Source organism: Coregonus clupeaformis, chromosome 33, assembly GCF_020615455.1.
Source record: "Coregonus clupeaformis isolate EN_2021a chromosome 33, ASM2061545v1, whole genome shotgun sequence".
Classification (NCBI taxonomy): domain Eukaryota; kingdom Metazoa; phylum Chordata; class Actinopteri; order Salmoniformes; family Salmonidae; genus Coregonus; species Coregonus clupeaformis.
The window spans coordinates 35,495,167-35,513,598 of NC_059224.1; the positions used below are offsets into that span (position 1 = coordinate 35,495,167).

The 18,432-nt window shown below is 42.4% G+C and overlaps 2 protein-coding genes and 2 non-coding genes across 5 annotated transcripts; all 4 read right to left on the bottom strand.

Annotated features, from left to right (window-relative positions):
- Positions 1-213: 213 nt before the first annotated feature.
- On the bottom strand, positions 214-12,373 carry lgals8a (galectin 8a). Of its 2 annotated transcripts, none has more exons than XM_041860895.2 (9): positions 12,290-12,373; positions 11,083-11,171; positions 10,701-10,911; positions 6,010-6,129; positions 5,709-5,762; positions 5,435-5,461; positions 2,774-2,862; positions 2,415-2,580; positions 214-1,462 (listed from the first exon to the last, which is right to left on the bottom strand). In XM_041860895.2, exons 1-9 carry the CDS (start codon positions 12,323-12,325, stop codon positions 1,313-1,315), a joined length of 942 nt encoding a protein of 313 aa, XP_041716829.2. In that variant the 5' UTR covers positions 12,326-12,373; the 3' UTR covers positions 214-1,312. The 2 variants fall into 2 exon arrangements, with proteins under 2 accessions (XP_041716829.2, XP_041716830.2); XM_041860896.2 differs by lacking the exon at positions 12,290-12,373 and adding an exon at positions 11,723-11,858.
- Positions 12,374-13,198: 825 nt separating this feature from the next.
- On the bottom strand, positions 13,199-18,418 carry LOC121549072 (ribonucleoside-diphosphate reductase subunit M2). The gene is made up of 10 exons (XM_041860897.2): positions 18,143-18,418; positions 17,819-17,887; positions 17,089-17,232; positions 16,878-16,994; positions 16,651-16,784; positions 15,895-15,989; positions 15,514-15,647; positions 15,208-15,312; positions 14,669-14,782; positions 13,199-13,714 (listed from the first exon to the last, which is right to left on the bottom strand). Exons 1-10 carry the CDS (start codon positions 18,233-18,235, stop codon positions 13,562-13,564), a joined length of 1,158 nt encoding a protein of 385 aa, XP_041716831.1. The 5' UTR covers positions 18,236-18,418; the 3' UTR covers positions 13,199-13,561.
- Positions 13,873-14,012, bottom strand: LOC121549381. Its single transcript, XR_005996820.1, has one exon. It is a non-coding gene; the product is annotated as a small nucleolar RNA SNORD94 (small nucleolar RNA).
- Positions 16,427-16,565, bottom strand: LOC121549380. Its single transcript, XR_005996819.1, has one exon. It is a non-coding gene; the product is annotated as a small nucleolar RNA SNORD94 (small nucleolar RNA).
- Positions 18,419-18,432: the final 14 nt, after the last annotated feature.

The following is an 18,432-nucleotide window of genomic DNA, read 5'->3' on the forward strand; positions in this document are numbered from 1 at the left end:
TTTTCTATATTATAAACTGGGTGGTTCGAGCCCTGAATGCTGATTGGCTGATAGCCGTGGTATATCAGACTGTATACCACAGGTATGACAAAACATTTATTTTTACTGCTCTAATTATGTTGGTAACCAGTTTATAATAGCAATAAGGCACCTCAGGGGTTTGTGATATATGGCCAGTATACCATGGCTAAGGGCTGTGTCCAGGCACTCTGCGTTGCGTCGTGCTTAAGAACAGCCCTTAGCCATGGTATATTGGCCATATACCACACCCCCTCGGGCCTTATTGCTGAAACATATCACATGATGTGATATTAGATTGGAGTAGTGCAACAGCTTAGAGCTATATTAAATTAGATAAGCTTTCATCAATTTTTTATGCCCATGGCATAACATATTTAGCCGTAGAGTCTAGTAAATTAGATAACCAGCTAATAGGAATGCTTTCACATTCCAGGGGTGAAAGGTTAAACGGCTCCAGCACACGCTTAAATAACAAGCATTAATAGAGGAAAGTACTGCTATTCTGATGCATTAGGATGAAAATGAATATTACAAAACTGATCATAGCATCACTATCGCCCTGCCCTTGTTGCTTCAAATTAATAAAAGGCGTTTGTGTCTACCTACCCGTTTGTCATGTTACCCATACCTGCTTCAACAGATAATTTGCTAATTACATTCAACCTGCCCCAAAATGAATTGATATGTTGTCAGACACTTGATTAGTAGTCCATTAATGTACTGAGAGTCCCAAATTAAAACCAAACATATGCACATAGGAGGAATATCAAGGACGCAATGGGTAGAGGACATGCAGTGGCAGATGCTTTTCAACGAAGCTGTATGAGACCCTGGCTGAGGAGGCTATGGGTCCTCATTCTCCATGCTTCTCCCAAAATGTGCACTTGCACACTTTCTTGCATGGCTTTTACAATGGTGGATACTTCCTCCAGCCAATGCTTACACCAATCCTATGCTTTAAATCCATGACGGGAGTGTGCAAGGTCTGCTACTGCTACTACATTTCTGGAAAAGGGTTGTGAATCGTGACGTAGCCAGAGTTGGAGGTCATTCTAAGGGTGACTGGGGTCAGATCTTAGAGGTCAGATCTTGGAGGTCAGGAGTGTGTCCCAACAATATCTCCTTAAACGCATTGGATTGATGAAGGCATAGGCTAGCTAGAGGAAGTTAACCACCATATTTCTCATACCGGTCATTTCCTTTCAAATCAGTGAAGGAATGTGAACAAGTGCACACTTTGGGAGGAAGGAGAGACAATTGGGACATAAAACCGATTTTTGGAGGTCAGGGGTCACCACAGCTTGATATCCAGCAGCTGCAGGTCTCCCAGGATCTCCAGCTCGGTAATGCGGCTCAGGTCCTGGACACGGTGCTTATAGTCCAGATGGTGGACCCCGTTCACCGCTACCTTGAACTGGTTGGCCTCACACAGGATGATCATCTAGAACGAGCAACACACGGGAGAGGATATGAGGGGTAGAATCAGATGAAGTATTCAGACGTGGTCTTGCATCAGGCGGCATCACTCCTCCATAATGGAATGAAAGTCATGCTATCTGACATAAGACAATGCGATTCAGAATGATTCAGTGTAATGCTGTATCTTTCCATTGTTGGGCCTTGCTGTGAATTAATGCAGATACTGGCATTTCAAACTGAACTTTTCGGTCTTAAGACTATTGATATGACATTTTTATTATGTATTTTTTTTACCCCCTTTTCGTCATATCCAATTGGTAGTTACAGTCTTGTCCCATCGCTGCAACTCCCGTACGGACTCGGGAGAGGCGAAGGTCGAGAGCCATGCGTCCTCTGAAACACAACCCCGCCAAGCCACACTGCTTCTTGACACAATGCACGCTTAACCCGGAAGCCAGCCGCACCAATGTGTCGGAGGAAACACTGTACACCTGGCGACCGTGTCAGTGTGCATGCGCCCGGCCCGCCACAGGAGTCGCTACAGCACGATGGGACAAGGACATCCCGGCCGGCCAAACCCTCCCCTAACCCGGATGACGCTGGGCCAATTGTGTCACCTCATGGGTCTCCCGGTCGCGACCGGCTGCGACACAGCCCGGTAGCGAACCAGGATCTGTAGTAACGCAGCTTGCACTGCCTTAGACCGCTGCGCCACTCGGGAGGCCAGCTATTTTTATGAAAGATGACAACTTCAAGGCCAAGCAACCCTGAAGTGGTACTGACAGTTCCCAGACATTTCAGGTGAATCCAGGGTCGTATTCACTAGACACCAAACGGAAGAAAATGGACGGAAACAGAGAGGGACTACCTGAACTTGACCAATAAGAAACTTGCTAAATGTTTTCTGTTGCCCAACGTTTTGCTAATGAATACACTCCAGTGGAGTACAGAGGGAGAGGGGGGGGGTGGGTTACCTCAAAGTACTCCCCAGGGGAGAAGGGGAAGCTGGGCAGGGTGTTCTCCTCGGGGCCCCAGCACTTGGATAGGTAGGAGTTACGGATGAACACACCGGCCTTCATACGGGGGTTCAGGTGGAACGCTATGTCCTCCGTGTTACCGACTCGCAGGTTCACCAAGAAGCTACAAGTTAAATTCAAAAGTACATTTAACAGTGAACGACAAAACACTGCATTTCATCAATGTTATTGAACTGTTGCTACATTTCAGAGAATTTGTGGATAAAGAATGGTGTGGAATTTGAACAGAGTAATGTGAATTCTATTTTATATATTTGGACAATCCTTTCATGTCCCCTAGCCTGCTACATACATACCTGTGTGGGTACAGGCTGGTTTGTCCTTTGATTGTGATAGTATGTCCTACACTCAACCCATTGGTCAGTTTGCCCCTGAAGGGCAGACTCTGCAAAAAAATATCTCAAATTACTTCTGTCAGCAGGCCACACAAATAAAAAGCAGGTCATATGTCAGACGAGGAAAGTATTCAAATGGTACATCACAAAACAGACTTGGTATAGAGTAATGTATTGAGCCTTAGCTAGTACCAGAGCGTTGTATTGCAAATATAAGGCTCTAGGTCAGGGGTGTCAAACGTACGGCCCGCGGGCCGGATCAGGCCCGCAAACGGGTTTAATCCGGCCCGCGAGATGATAAAAAAAAAAATAATTGTGTTAAGCAAGCAAACTGTTTATACCGGGGCAGAGCAAGTAGGTCAAGCACGTGCAGCCAATGAGCTACTTTGTTTTGCCCGCGATATTTATTACGGCTTCTACTTTTAACATTATGTGCTTTGGCACCCTCATTGCCCCAATATGTCTCTGTCAAAAAAGAGAAAAGTGGACGCAGAGTGTTCCAAGAAAAATGGTCATCCTATTTAATCACGGAATTGAATGGGAAAGCTGTATGTTTGGTGTGTTCAGAGCATGTTGCAGTGCTGAAAGAATATAACCTTCGTCGCCACTATGTGAGTCTTCATGCCGACAAATATGACAACTTTCAAGGACAGCGGAGATGAGAGAAGGTGAATGAACTGTTGGCGGGTCTGAAGAAACAGCAGTCTGTGTTTACTCACAGCCGAGACATCAGTGACGCTGCAGTGAAAGCTAGCTACCTCATTGCTAATGAAATCGCAGTGGCTTCAAAACCATTTAGTGAGGGTGAATTTGTAAAAACATGCATGATGAAGGCAGCAGAGATTGTGTGCCCTGAAAAGCGGCAGGCTTTTGCAAATATCAGCCTGACAAGAAACACAGTTGCAGACAGGATTTCAGATCTTTCAGTGGATTTGGACAGCCAGTTGAAGCAAAAAATAAAGTCATTTATTGCGTTTTCGGTTGCAATTGATGAAAGCACGGACATTACAGATGTTGCACAACTGGCCATTTTTTCATCCGCGGAGTTGATGACACATTGACCGTCACCGAGGAGTTCGTGGAGTTGGTGCCGATGACAGATACAACGACAGCAGCTGATATTTTTACCGCACTTTCGTCGGGCGCGCTGGACAGGGTCGGAGTGGACTGGTCCCGCGCTGTCAGCCTGGCTACAGATGGTGCGCCCTCAATGATCGGGAAAAAGCAGGCGTTGTGACAAAGTTCAGAGAGAAAGTGCAATCTGCAAATGGAGGACGTGATTTTTTGACTTTTCACTGTATTTTGCACCAGGAGGCTTTGTGTTGCAAGTCATTAAAGATGGATAACGTCATGAAGGTGGTCATCCAAACTGTTAATTTCATCCGATCCAGAAGCCTGAATCACCGTCAGTTTGACAGCCTTCTCAGAGAGAAAGACCACATCTATGGCCTGCCATACCACACTGAGGTAAGATGGTTAAGCCGAGGTGCTGTGCTGAGGCGTTTCTTTGATTTACGAGAAGAAATTGAACAGTTCATGGAAGAAAAGGGCAAACCAGTGTTAGAATTTCATTCCGCAGAATGGATGCCGGACCTTGCATTTATGGTGGATGTTACAGAGCACCTGAATAACTTGAACAAACAGCTGCAAGGGCGCAACAAAGTTGTCACGCAGTATTATGACAGCATACGTTCTTTCAAGTTGAAGCTGTCATTGTGGGAGACGCAACTTGCCGGTGGTGATGCAGCTCACTTCCCCTGTCTGAAAAATGTGTGCGCGACCCAACATGTGGCAGACATGAAGCGGTTCAAAGATAAAATAACGGGACTGTTACGGGAGTTTGAGCAACGCTTTCAGATTTATGTTTATATGTTTTTATGTTGATGTGCTATTGTTTTTAATTGATTTTATTTGTATATTTAACCTATTCTTGACTCTGTGGTTCTTGCACTTGTTTGGGGAACAGGATTTCATTATTTTTATCTACATTTCTGCCTGAGAAATGACACCCTGATATAGTTCTGTGATCTGTGAAACAGTTCTGTTAATCACTGAGGCATTGTGTGTTTGTGTGTTCTTTTTCTTTAGAATTTTCAAATAAACTTGACGTGTTTTATGATTAATAGTGATGTTGTGCTTGTACTATTTTGGACACACTGTCCTCAGGCTCCAGCTTTATGTTGTATGTTGATCGTATTAAAACAAAGAAAACAATCTGAAGTTGTTGTTTTTAAGTTATATATACCATGATTTTTCCGGTCCGGCCCACTTGGGAAAAGATTTTCCTCCATGTGGCCCCTGAGCTAAAATGAGTTTGACACCCCTGCTCTAGGTAGTACAGTACATGGCACCAAATCTTCCAGGCTCTGATGACCATGACGTTGTGGAAAATTACATGTACATCAAAGTCCCTATTAGGATATTTGTCCATGTGTGGAATAGGTGATTCAATAAGATAATTTCCAAAGGCCCAGCTGTTGTGGCACCAGGGTGCTGAATTTGATTTGAAACAAAAAAAAACGATTTGCCAATTTCATTCTAATCAAATGTGTGATGTATTACATTGGCAGCACAGCTGCTTCATATTACAATCATTTAATATATTTTGTAATAACAACTTACCAAGTCATCTGACATTGAAAGCACTGCCTGTCAGAAAGAAAGTAGATATTTTGCTTTTATTACAGCGATTATTTTTTTGCTCACATTACAGAGAAAGCATACTTTACTTGAATTTAATGTTATACGTATTGGCATAAACAGTCCATGCAGTGTGGTAAACAATCCCATCGCTTGGAGTCAAAAAGGCTCCCCTCCAAAAGCACCACAACCGTGTTAGCAGTCTTAGCAACAATAGATTTCCCTTTATTTCATGTTGAAAAAGCAACTTCCTTACATTGGCTAGTGGGCCTCTGTTGTTCACAACACCAGGTGGAGGTGGACCGGAGTTCTGCAATTTGAAGTGACAAAACAAAACTTCTACCACCCATGGGTCACATCATCACAACAGGTCAAACTGATGTTCGGAACTTAAATCTCCATCAAAGGCATGCAAGTCTTCTGTAGAATTCAACTTGAGGTGCATAACATTTGGCTATAGGCCTTGAAAGCATAAAGCCAGTTAGGCTATAGCTAGATTATATAAAATATTTCATACCATCTGACAAATAACAATGAAGTTGGGATGAGTTACTTACAGAGCTGGGGATGAAGCCGATGGCCTGAATCTGGACCTTTCCAGATATGGCCAGTGTGTCCACCTTATCCAGGTCCAGTCTGTGTTTATACTGCAGTACATGAGCACCGTTCACTGCCACCTAGAGAGAAGAGATAACACTGAGACAAACAGTTTGAGAATCCTCTAAAGCAGAGGTGTCAAACTCATTCCATGGAGGGTCTAGTGTCTGTGGGTTTTTGTTTTGTCCTTTTAATTAAGACCTAGACAACCAGGTGAGGGGAGTTGTTTACTATACTGAACAAAAATATAAACGCAACATGTAAAGTGTTGGTCCCATGTTTCATGAGCTGAAATAAAAGATCCCAGACATTTTCCATTCGCACAAAAAGCTTTTCTCTCTCAAATCGTGTGCACAAATTTGTTTTCATCCCTGTTAGTGAGTATTTCTCCTAATCCATCCACCTGACAGGTGTGGCATATCAAGAAGCTGAGTAAACAGCATGATCAATACACAGGTGCACCTTGTGCTGCGGACAATAAAAGGCCACTAAAATGTGCCGTTCTGTCACACAACGTCTCAAGTTTTGAGGGACCGTGCAATTGACATGCTGACTGCAGGAATGTCCAGCAGAGCTGTTGCCAGATAATTTTATGTTAATTTCTCTGACATGCTGCCTCCAATGTCATTTTTGAGAATTTAGCAGTACATCTAACTGGCCTCACAACCGCAGACCACATGTAACCATGTCAGCCCAGGACTTCCACATCTGCCTTTTTCACGTGTGGGATCGTCTTATGGAGAGGCGGTTCTGAGGATTATTTCTGTCTGTAATAAAACCCTTTTGTGGAGAAAAACTCATTTTTATTGGCTGGGCCTGGCTCCCTAGTGGGTGGGCCTATGCCCTCCCAGGCCCACCCATGGCTGCGCCCCTGCCCAGTTATGTAAAAATCAACAGATTAGGGCCCAATTTATTTATTAAAATTGACTGATTTCCTTCTATGAACTGTAACTCAGTAAAATCTTTGAAATGGTTGCGTTTATATTTTTGTTCAGTATAATTAGTGACCTTAATTAATCAATCAAATACAAGGGAGGATCGAAAACCCGCAGACACTCGGCCCTCCGTGGAATACATTTGGCACGTGCTCTAAAGGCTTCCATAGCCTCTCTGCTCCAACATAAGTAACAAGTAACAAGCTGATTCCTAAGAGGAGCAGCAAGATGGCTAGTTAGCTTGCCAGGCTCGTATTCACTAGGCAAATGGAAGAAAACAGACTGAAAAAGGGAGGGACTAGGACTTCCACACCTTGTCCAATGAGAAACACTTGTTTTAGTTTTCCAATGCAAAACGTTTTGCTACATTTTGCTAAGGTGTGCTTTGCACTATGAATATGCCCTAGAAGAGCCAGCTCTGTTGCTCGGTTATCTACATGGAGGATATTTCCAGATCTGATATAGAAACCCTAAAAGCTCGTACAATGTGGTAAAAAGCCACAAATAAACTCTCAGTGATATACAATGCATTCGGAAAGTATTCAGACCCATTGACTTATTCCACATTTTGTTACGTTACAGCCTTATTCTAAAATGGATTCAATTGTTTTTTCCCCTCATCAATCTACAGTCGTGGTCAAAAGTTTTGAGAATGACACAAATAAAAATTTTCACTAAGTCTGCTGCCTCAGTTTTTATGATGGCAATTTGCATATACTCCAGAATGTCATGAAGAGTGAACAGATTAATTGCAATTAATTGCAAAGTCCCTCTTTGCCATGAAAATGAACTTAATCCCCAAAAAACATTTCCACTGCATTTCAGCCCTGCCACAAAAGGACCAGCTGAATCATGTCAGTGATTCTCTCGTTAACACAGGTGAGAGTGTTGACGAGGACAAGGCTGGAGATCACTCTGTCATGCTGATTGAGTTAGAATTACAGACTGGAAGCTTTAAAAAGGAGGGTGGTGCTTGAAATCATTGTTCTTCCTCTGGTTACCTGCAAGGAAACATGTGCTTTGCACAAAAAGGGCTTCACAGGCAAGGATATTGCTGCTAGTAAGATTGCACCTAAATCAACCATTTATTGAATCATCAAGAACTTCAAGGAGAGAGGTTCAATTGTTGTGAAGAAGGCTTCAGGGCGCCCAAGAAAGTCCAGCAAGCGCCAGGACCGTCTCCTAAAGTTGATTCAGCTGTGGGATCGGAGCACCACCAGTGCAGAGCTTGCTCAGGAATGGCAGCAGGCAGGTGTGAGTGCATCTGCACGCACAGTGAGGCGAAGACTTTTGGAGGATGGCCTGGTGTCAAGAAGGGCAGCGAGGAAGCCACTTCTCTCCAGGAAAAACATCAGGGACAGACTGATATTCTGCAAAAAGGTACAGGGATTGGACTGCTGAGGACAGGGGTAAAGTCATTTTCTCTGATGAATCCCCTTTCCGATTGTTTGGGGCATTCGGAAAAAAGCTTGTCCGGAGAAGACAAGGTGAGCGCTACCATCAGTCCTGTCATGCCAACAGTAAAGCATCCTGAGACCATTCAAGTGTGGGGTTGCTTCTCAGCCAAGGGAGTGGGCTCCCTCACAATTTTGCCTAAGAACACAGCCATGAATAAAGAATGGTACCAACACATCCTCCGAGAGCAACTTCTCCCAACCATCCAAGAACAGTTTGGTGATGAACAATGCCTTTTCCAGCATGATGGAGCACCTTGCCATAAGGCAAAAGTGATAACTAAGTGGCTCGGGGAACAAAACATTGACACTTTGGGTCCATGGCCAGGAAACTCCCCAGACCTTAATCCCATTGAGAACTTGTGGTCAATCCTCAAGAGGCAGGTGGACAAACAAAAACCCACAAACTCCAAGCATTGATTATTATTATTATTAATGTTATTATGAATGGGCTGCCATCAGTCAGGATGTGGCCCAGAAGTTAATTGTAAGCATGCCAGGGCGGATTGCAGAGATCTTGAAAAAGAAGTATTTTTAATGTAATTGCATAAACTTAATGTAATTGTCAATAAAAGCCTTTGACACTTATGGAATGCTTGTAATTATACTTCAGTATACCATAGTAACATCTGACAAAAATATCTAAAAACACTGAAGCAGCTAACTTTGAAGACCAATACTTGTGTCATTCTCAAAACTTTTGACCACGACTGTACACACAATACCCCATAATGACAAAGCAAAAACGTATGGCTTCCATCTGGCCACTCTACCATAAAGGCCTTATTGATGGAGTGCTGCAGAGATGGTTGTCCTTCTGGAAGGTTCTATCTCCACAGAGGAACTCTGGAGCTCTGTAAGAGTGACCATCGGGTTCTTGGTCACCTTCCTGACCAAGGCCTTTCTCCCCTGATTGCTCAGTTTGGCTGGGCGGCCAGCTCTAGGAAGAGTCTTGCTGGTTCCAAACTTCTTCCATTTAAGAATGATGGAGACCACTGTGTTCTTGGGGACCTTCAATGCTGCAGAAATGTTTTGGTACCCTTCCCCAGATCTGTGCCTCGACACAATCCTGCCTTGGAGCTCTACGGACAATTCCTTCAACCTCATGGCTTGGTTTTTGCTCTGACATGTACTGTCAACTGTGGGACCTTATATAGACAGGTGTGTGCCTTTCCAAATCATGTCCAATCAATTGAATTTACCACAGGTGGACTCCAATCAAGTTGTAGAAACATCTCATGGATGATCAATGGAAACAGGATGCACCTGTGCTCAATTTTGAGTTTCATAGCAAAGGGTCTGAATACTTATGTAAATAAGGTATTTCTGTTTTTAATTTTTAACATATTTGCAAACATTTTTAAAAACCTGTTTTCGCTTTGTCATTATGGGGTAGTGAGTGTAGATTGATGAAGAAAAAAATGTATTTAATCCATTTTAGAATAAGGCTGTAACGTAACAAAATGTGGAAAAAGGGAAGGGGTCTGAATACTTTCCGAATGCACTGTATTTGGCTTTTACCTCAGAAGAACATAAGAAACCTTCTGAAGCCAACCTCAACCACTGAGGGAAGTGAAAAATATATTATACTGAATTATTAACACGTCATGCGGCAAAACTGACTTAACACTTTCCCCATGCTTAATATACAACCACCTGACTGAACCGTGACACAAAAAACAAGGAAATGAAAGTGAATCTTTGAGTCACAGGATGTATCCCAAATGTCACCCTATTCCCTATATAGTGAACTAGTTTTGATTAGGGCACTATGAACTCTTGTCAAAAGTAGTGCACTAAATAGGGACTAGGGTGCCATTTGGGATATAAACACAGGCTTTTGCCTGAGACAGGGGAAGGAAGTGATAGAGGAAAACTTTTATTTCAAGCGCATTCCTTTCTCTACATTAAATGTATCAGTGTGTTGCATGTTGGAAACTCTCAAAAAGGCCAAAAAGCACCTAAACCTATTCCCACAAAACCATGAGCCAGTCTTTTCAATTAACCATATTGTTATGAATAATTATGGCCCTGAACATTGGTCCAGGACAAAGGCTATATAGATCAGGGGAATCTGGGGCTGTATGTATCAAGCATCTCAGAGTAGGAGTGCTGATCTAGGAGCAGGTCCCCATAGTCCATTTAATCTTATTAATTGTGATTAGTAATACGCAAAACGGATCCTAGATCAGCACCGCTACTATGAGACGCTTTACGAGTATGGGCTTAAAGGTATCTGATCGGATCGCTAGTCATCCTCACCTTAAACTCGTCTTTCTGCACCAGGACGATCATCTCAAAGGTTGACCCCAGTGTGAAGGCCTTCTTATGCAGGATCTCCTCCTTGCCCCAGCTCTCTCTCTGCAGTGTGTTGCACACGATGCAGGGAGATCTCTTAAAGCGAGGGTTGAAGTGGAAGGCTATGTCCGCTCTGGGCTTTGTGCTGTTCCCACAGGTGAAGTCCACCTGAAACCTGGACACGCACACAGCTGTAGTTTGCTATAAGCTACCTCTTCATCAACTTCCATCAAATTTTCTGAACTGTGAATCCTCTTTCATATGACTGCATGACTAGAGACATGTGACAGTAATGTGATGTCATTCTTGAGACGTGTGTGTAGTGTATCCTTAATCAACCCCATACCTCTCACAATCACTGGGAACAGTGCCTTGAATGAGCACCATCTCCCCAGGCTGTAAACCTCCCAGGATTGTCCCAGCAAAGGGAATGGTCTGTGAGTGGAGTAGAAGGTGTTGATTGATACCCAACTAGCCAGGCTAGGTTGTTGTTTGAATGCATATGATATGAGTGTTTCAGTTTAACATAAATTATGAGATATTCTACTAAAGTGCAATTATGACCTGATGCTGCGTTCAAGACATGGAAACTCTGAACCTCCGAGTTAAAATCGGCGTACGTTTTTTTTTTTTGCATAGAGCTTCCTATTGTTTGATTCTGATACTTTCCAAGTGGGACACTGAGCTCATCTTTCTACAACGCGTTTCCAAGTCAGACATTTTCGAGTTGTCTTGAACACAGCACAATTTCCAAGTCGGACATTTCCCAGTTGTCTTGAACGCGGCATGAGGTCGAGAAACTAGTTTCCGCTGTCAAAAACGTTGCACGCACGCGCCTGGCCTACATCAACCTGGTAAATGATAGAAGAGTCATCGCTGTATAACTAACGTTAGCTAGGCAACTGACAGCTGAATTCAATATTATCTCGCTTTAGTTCATGTATGAGCAAGTATGATTCGCAACAAAACAAATATAAGCATCTCACCGGATTCAGAACAGTTTGTTTCGGGTTCGTGATCGACATAGTTGACGGGTTCAGAAGAAAGCGTTAAAATGGGCGCAAGAATGCAAACGTCCCGAGCTTTTCATTAACCGTCCGGTTACTTCCTCATACGATGTAAAACAAACGTCTCTCAACCAATGAAATTCAAAGCCCCGCCTTCGCTATGTGACAGCTGGAGTCGAGGCACTGACGGCCTCAGCCTTCAAAGCGGTTTTCAGATTGTGCTTTTCATGACATTTTGTTAATTGCAGCACAATTTTGGGGGGGTATTAGTGCGTTTGTATTTATAGACGTGTTGGTTGTTTAACCACAACCGACGCGCGCGCAAGCACTGGCCAAAACATGAGATTGGTTTAGATTGACATGTAAACTATATTTCGTCACCAATGTGTATTGAAAACAAACACATTTGCACAATGGCCCCTTTTGTCTCCAATACATCGTTACAGTTCGTTAGCTAATTTTAGCATTGACATGAAATCAGTCAAAACAAGAGATTATTAATAACAAGATGAACCGAGCTGAAAGGAGCCATTTACGATTACCTACATGGACGTTTGTCATTCTTGCTAGCAACCTGGCCATCCAGAATCGAAACAGGCTGACTTCTGCCCCATGGAAGCGCACAGCTTTCGTGACGTTTTCAGCCAACCCAGCCATTGTACGATTTGTTTAAACTAAATGTTGAATACTGTTTATTAGTAGCCTACTTCAACGTCTGCCTCAAATTTGGTGTAATCCCAGTGTTCCTTGTCACTCCTTTTGTCACCTTAAATGCCAGTGGCTGAAAAAGTACCTAATCGTCATACTTCATTAAAAGTAAAATAAACCTTAATAGGAAATGCGTCAGCCAGAAAAATACTTCCGAGTAAAAGTGTGTTTTAAACGTAGTGGTGCAAAAAGTTTCTCAAATGCCTTACAGTAAAAGTAACAAAATGAATGCTATACGTCAAATTCCAACCCAGACTGCACGATTGTTTTGAGGACAGCCAGGGGCACACTCCAATATCATTTCAAAAATACAGTTGCTTAACGAGTCCGCCAGATCAGAGGCAGTAGGGATGACAACGCGTTCTATTGATGGGTGTGGAATTGTGCCATCTTGTCTGCTAAATGACTAAAATGTCAATATTGCGCTCCTGCCTGAGCCTTCGAAATGTAGTGATTACTTTTGGGTAAGGGAAAATTTAAAAGTATATTTTCCTGTAGGAATGTAGTAGAGTACAAGTTACTGAAGTACAGATATCCCCAAAAAACGACTTAAGTTTATTTACACACCATTTAAATTATATTCTTATTAGCTACTCCAAATGAACGCAAATGCAATTACAGGGGTCAGCTTAATTTAACTTTAATTCCAAGAGTTGAATCTTTAGCATTCCCATCTGTAACCATAAGTAGGCAGTAACTAACAGGAGAAAACAATGGGCAAAAATTATAAAAAATTGCTACTGCATGTTGAATTTTTATATTTTATTACAACAGAAACTCAGATAAAAACAATTTTAAAAAGCTACTATACAAATAAATCATAAAACCAGAGTTGTACTGCAGATAGGGTGGGTTGTGAATGGTAATGTGCATGTGATGTCTGTGGCCCCAACAATTAAGACTTAGTTTGTGTCCCAAATCGCACACTACTTTTGACCAGGGCCCATGGGGGCTCTGGTCAAAAGCAGTGCACTATATAGTGAGCCATTTGAGAAGCATCCTTAGAAATGGATGATGGGAGCTAAAGTGAGGTAGTCCAGTGGCATGTAGCCTGGCCCGTGTCCTCTTCAAGTGTTGAAAGTGTCAATGTCTCAAGAGCTTAGCAGTGCTTTAGAAGTCAGCATCCAGCCGGAAGGAGTTGTCTGTGGTGCCAGACATCACACCCATCCTCTGGTACTCTCCTACTCGCTTCTCAAAGAAGTTAGTCTTACCCTCCAGTGAGATGTTCTCCATGAAGTCAAATGGATTCTCCACTCTGTAGATCTAGAATGTAAGAGTTAGTCTCTGCTCGTTAAATGCTTCCGTTTGAGGCAAACCCAATTTAAAATACTGTACATTGACATTTAGCATAGTTTTTCTAGACTTACAGTAGAGTGCCTACATTTTAAAATGTCCATGCGTTTACTATAGCTTTACAGGCAAGAGCCTCAGTCAGGCGTCTATATCGTGTTGGCACCCCAAGTCAGCAGACCACATGCCCACTGAGCTGAGCACTAGCACCAACACTCAGCTCCCATTATCAGCTGATGTACGTACCCCCTGCGCTTCTCATCATTGCTAGCCCATTTCAGATTTAACTTACAATCAAATTGCATGGACCCATGAAAGTTACAACTAAAACATGGTTTGATTGGATTTAATCCCTTCTCCATATCAAAAGGACACATTTGTCACGAGGAAAGATTATCAATGGGTTTGGCTCAACTCAGTCCTCTCCTCCCTCCTATTGAGAAAGGGTAAAGATAATTGAGGAGAGTAAACAAATGTGCTTGTATGACATAAGCCTCCTTTTCCACTCACATGTCAGGCAAATTACATTTACAGGGGTGGAATCCCAAAATAGGTCTGTAAAGTTAAAAAACTAATTTAGCTAGTTGTGCTAGACATTTTATAGATAAAAGGATAAGTAGTGTAGTTTTTAAATATGTGCACGCTTTCCAGCAGATTCAAAGGGGGTGTGGCAGATCTCAAAACTCTGCTGCGAAGGATTCCGACAGGATATTTGAGTTTCCTCGGCGGGAGGAGGACACACCTCCGTTCGCATACTATCTAATTGACATTCCTCAGACACTCAAAACCACTTATCGGTTTCCAGGTCACGGAGGAGAGGATGTCTTTTGCCCAAATCTCCCAAGATGTGCTTCCAAAATGGCACCCCATTCCCTATATAGTGCACTACCTAGGGAATAGGTACCAAGCCATGGACCGTAATCTCACCTTGTCAAAGCCCAGCTCCAGCATTAGCCTGTCAGCCACAAACTCAATGTACTGAGTCATCAAGTCACAGTTCATACCAATCAGCTTTACAGGCAGGGCTTTTGTCAGGAACTCCTGAAATGTGAACAAAAATGAATTAGATTTATTTAAAAAAATAAAGATTTTCCTGTGTTTTATATACACTTCCACACTGGAATAATTGACAAATGACCTTTTAGTGTAAGTCGTTTTAAAATACTACCTGAAATTTCAGCCATTTTGGTGGAATGGAGTTGGTGATGTAACCAGGCAGTAAATTAGTTACACCAATAAGACAAAACCTCTGCCAACAGCTAGTTTTCCCTCAGACCACTCCCAGCAAAATGTTTGCTTGAGAAATTGCTGTTTGCTAAGAAGTCATGTTTCTTTTACCATTTTAATTGAAAACAATCACAGTAAGGTACTTAATTGTTATCCAGAAATGACTTAGAGGAAAAACTGCTGCATTGGACTTTTAATCTAGGTCAGGGAAACATGCCCTTATTGTTTAATCAACATACCTGCTCAATCTCCACTGCGTTCCTGATCAGATTGGTGACAGTCTCCTTTGAGGGCTTATTCACCAGGTGCTTGAACATGAGGCAGGCGAAGTCACAGTGCAGGCCCTGGATTTATATGGAACTAGTTAGTAAGATAATGCCAAGTAGTCATGAAGAATGTTGCTTTTTCAGTTAAACAAGCACATGAAAGGTGTCATGCCGTTTTGTAACCAAATACAGTTGTAATGACATAACTTCAATCAGGTTTGCCTGCTGGGATCATAGGTATAGAGGAGTCAAATCAACATAGTGAAAACAAACACCCACCTCGTCTCTGCTGATGAGCTCGTTGGAGAAGGTCAGGCCAGGCATGAGCCCCCTCTTCTTCAGCCAGAAAATGGCAGCAAAGGATCCAGAGAAGAAGATCCCCTCAACAGCAGCAAAGGCAACCACACGCTCACCTGAAATACAAACATAGCCCATTACCAACTTACAACCACAACCATATAAATAAAATAAGTAATATGCCATTTAGCAGACGCTTTTATCCAAAGCGACTTACAGTCATGCGTGCATACATTTTTGTGTATGGGTGGTCCCGGGGATCGAACCCACTACCTTGGCGTTACAAGCGCCGTGCTCTACCAGCTGAGCTACAGAGGACCACACAATCATGTGCAGGTTGTTAGGAAAAATACATGTACATACCAAATTCAGCGCTTTTGTTGCCGATCCAGTTCAGGGCCCAATCAGCCTTCCTCTTCACACAGGGGAGGGTTTCAATGGCATTGAAGAGGTAGTCCCTGTATGACAAAGAAAAGTACATTAGGCACATTCACAAAAAGTTGAGGGCTGCACTATAAAATGCTTAGACCTTTTAAAAAGTGCAATATGTAGAAATCACTCCGTCATTTCCTGGTTGCTAAAATGCTATGTTCTACTAATTGCAGCTTATGTGACAAAACATGCAATGTATAGTTTAGAGAATCATTGTACCATCTAAACCGCTGTGAAATCTTTTCAATAACCAAACATTTTATTTTCAGCTTGTGTACAAAACCAAAAGTGAAATATTCAAAAACGTAACTTAACGGAAGCATAGAAATAGAGCACAGTACAGCTCTACTGCTTATTAGACTTGATTTAAATTAGAAATCCAGATCTATAACTCATTTCTATGCAAATTAGGTCAGCCAAAAAGTTACATGTTGCGCATTGGTGGAGTATATTTTACTATCATGAGGTTCAGTCAGGCGTCTATATCAGGCTGGCATCCCCCAGTCAGCAGACCACATGCCCACTGAGCAAAGAACCAGCACCAACACTCAGCTCCCATTATCAGCGGAGGTACGTACCCCTGCGCTTCTCATCATTGCCAGAAAATACAAGAAGGTGGGTAATCACTTTGCTAGATATGGGTGATTTCCCTGCACTACCAACTAAGAGCTTGACTGACAGTCTGACCTCTCTTTGGGGTCTTTGATGTAGGTGTCAATGAGCAGGCTGTACATCTCAGAGTGGATGTTCTCCATGGCAATCTGGAAACCATAGAAACATCTTGCTTCTGTCACCTGGACTTCCTGTGTAAAGCGCTCCACCTAGTAGCGAAATATTAAATTAGATCAGTGATTTCTTGACAGTGTGCATCGTTAAATATTGATTGTTGTATTGTATACACAAGAGCAATTTACCAGGTTCTCGTTGACAATTCCGTCGCTAGCAGCGAAGAAAGCCAGTATGTGAGAGATGAAGTATCTCTCCTCGTCCTTCAGAGACTCCCAGTGCTGTGTGTCTTTGGACAGATCAACCTGGAAAACAAAATAATGATAAAAAGCTCATGAACCAGCTCATGTATCATTTACTTACGCAAACACCACTAATGATGCAGCAACTTGGACATACCTCCTCTGCGGTCCAGAAAGAAGCTTCTGCCTTCTTGTACATCTGCCAGATGTCATGATACTTGATGGGGAAAATTACAAACCGGCGTGGATTTTCCTTCAGGAGTGGCTCTTCTTCAGTGTTGAATTTCTTGGCATCTTTGGACTTTACCAGAAAGTTAACAAAATACGCGTTGTTTTATTCTATCATTACTAGTCAAATGTTGCAGAGGTATAATAGCATATTCCTCAATGGTTAGACTATTCAAAGGTGCATAGAATTGAAGGGGAAATACATGCATGTAATAAGAAAACAAGGCATACCAGTTTATGTAGAATGTCAAGGTTCTCTACAGCCCAACGTTAGATGGTTGAGCTATACTATGTATCATTAACTTGCTAGCAGTAGCTAGTGTGTCCAAGACAAAGGCTTTCGTGACATGACTGGAATGGAAGGCTAGTTACTAGCCTTATGAAACACTTGAGTAGCCAGTTTGTGTAACTAACCATCCAAACAAATGCTTGCCTTACTTGAGTTACTCGCCAACTACCATAAACCTCACATATAACATTATGCGACATCATGATTTGATGACTCGCCAGCTAGTTAGCATGGCCAACACTATTAGCGCCAAATAACCACGTTCTAGCAAATTACCAGGTTAACGTTAATTACGCCAATCATCAAGCTGCAAAATGGTCACTGTGTATAAACTGACCATTTCTAGTAAAAGTAGCCATTGTTCACTCACCTCAGAATCGTCAAAGATTTTGCGCGCGGTTTTCGAGGCCAGAATCCGGGTCATGTTCAGGCTGGGAGGCTGCATTTGGAGAAATTACACGGTTTTATATTTGACAAATTAGGTACTTAAGTAGCTAACTGGCTTGCTTACTTTACATTCAATTGAATAATGTGCTGGACAGAAAGGCAGACGTGACAACTACCTAGGCAACGTTAGCTGCTATTACATCGTAAACCAGTTGAGGTGACCGTTTGCCTGACCACTTTTTAGATCAACCACCGACATCAAAAATAACTAGATAAAAGTTAGCCCACGTCCCAATTTCAAACTTACCGTGTTTTCCTTGTCAACGAGTGAAATGTTGTCCATTTTAGTGGCGATAGCGTTTTCATTCTTCTTGTCGAGTGGTGAGCGAGTTGCAAGCATCTTTAATGACAGACGAATTATACAACAGAATAAATTAAAGTTAAACGTCAGTAAAATTGCAAGGAAATAAGAAAGGAAAAAAATATATATATATTCACAACTATCTGCAGTACAACTCGATTTCGCTGACTAGATCAACGCAACAACTAAACGCAAAAGACTCGAGTTCCCCCTATTTATTGAAATTCTGGCGGTCG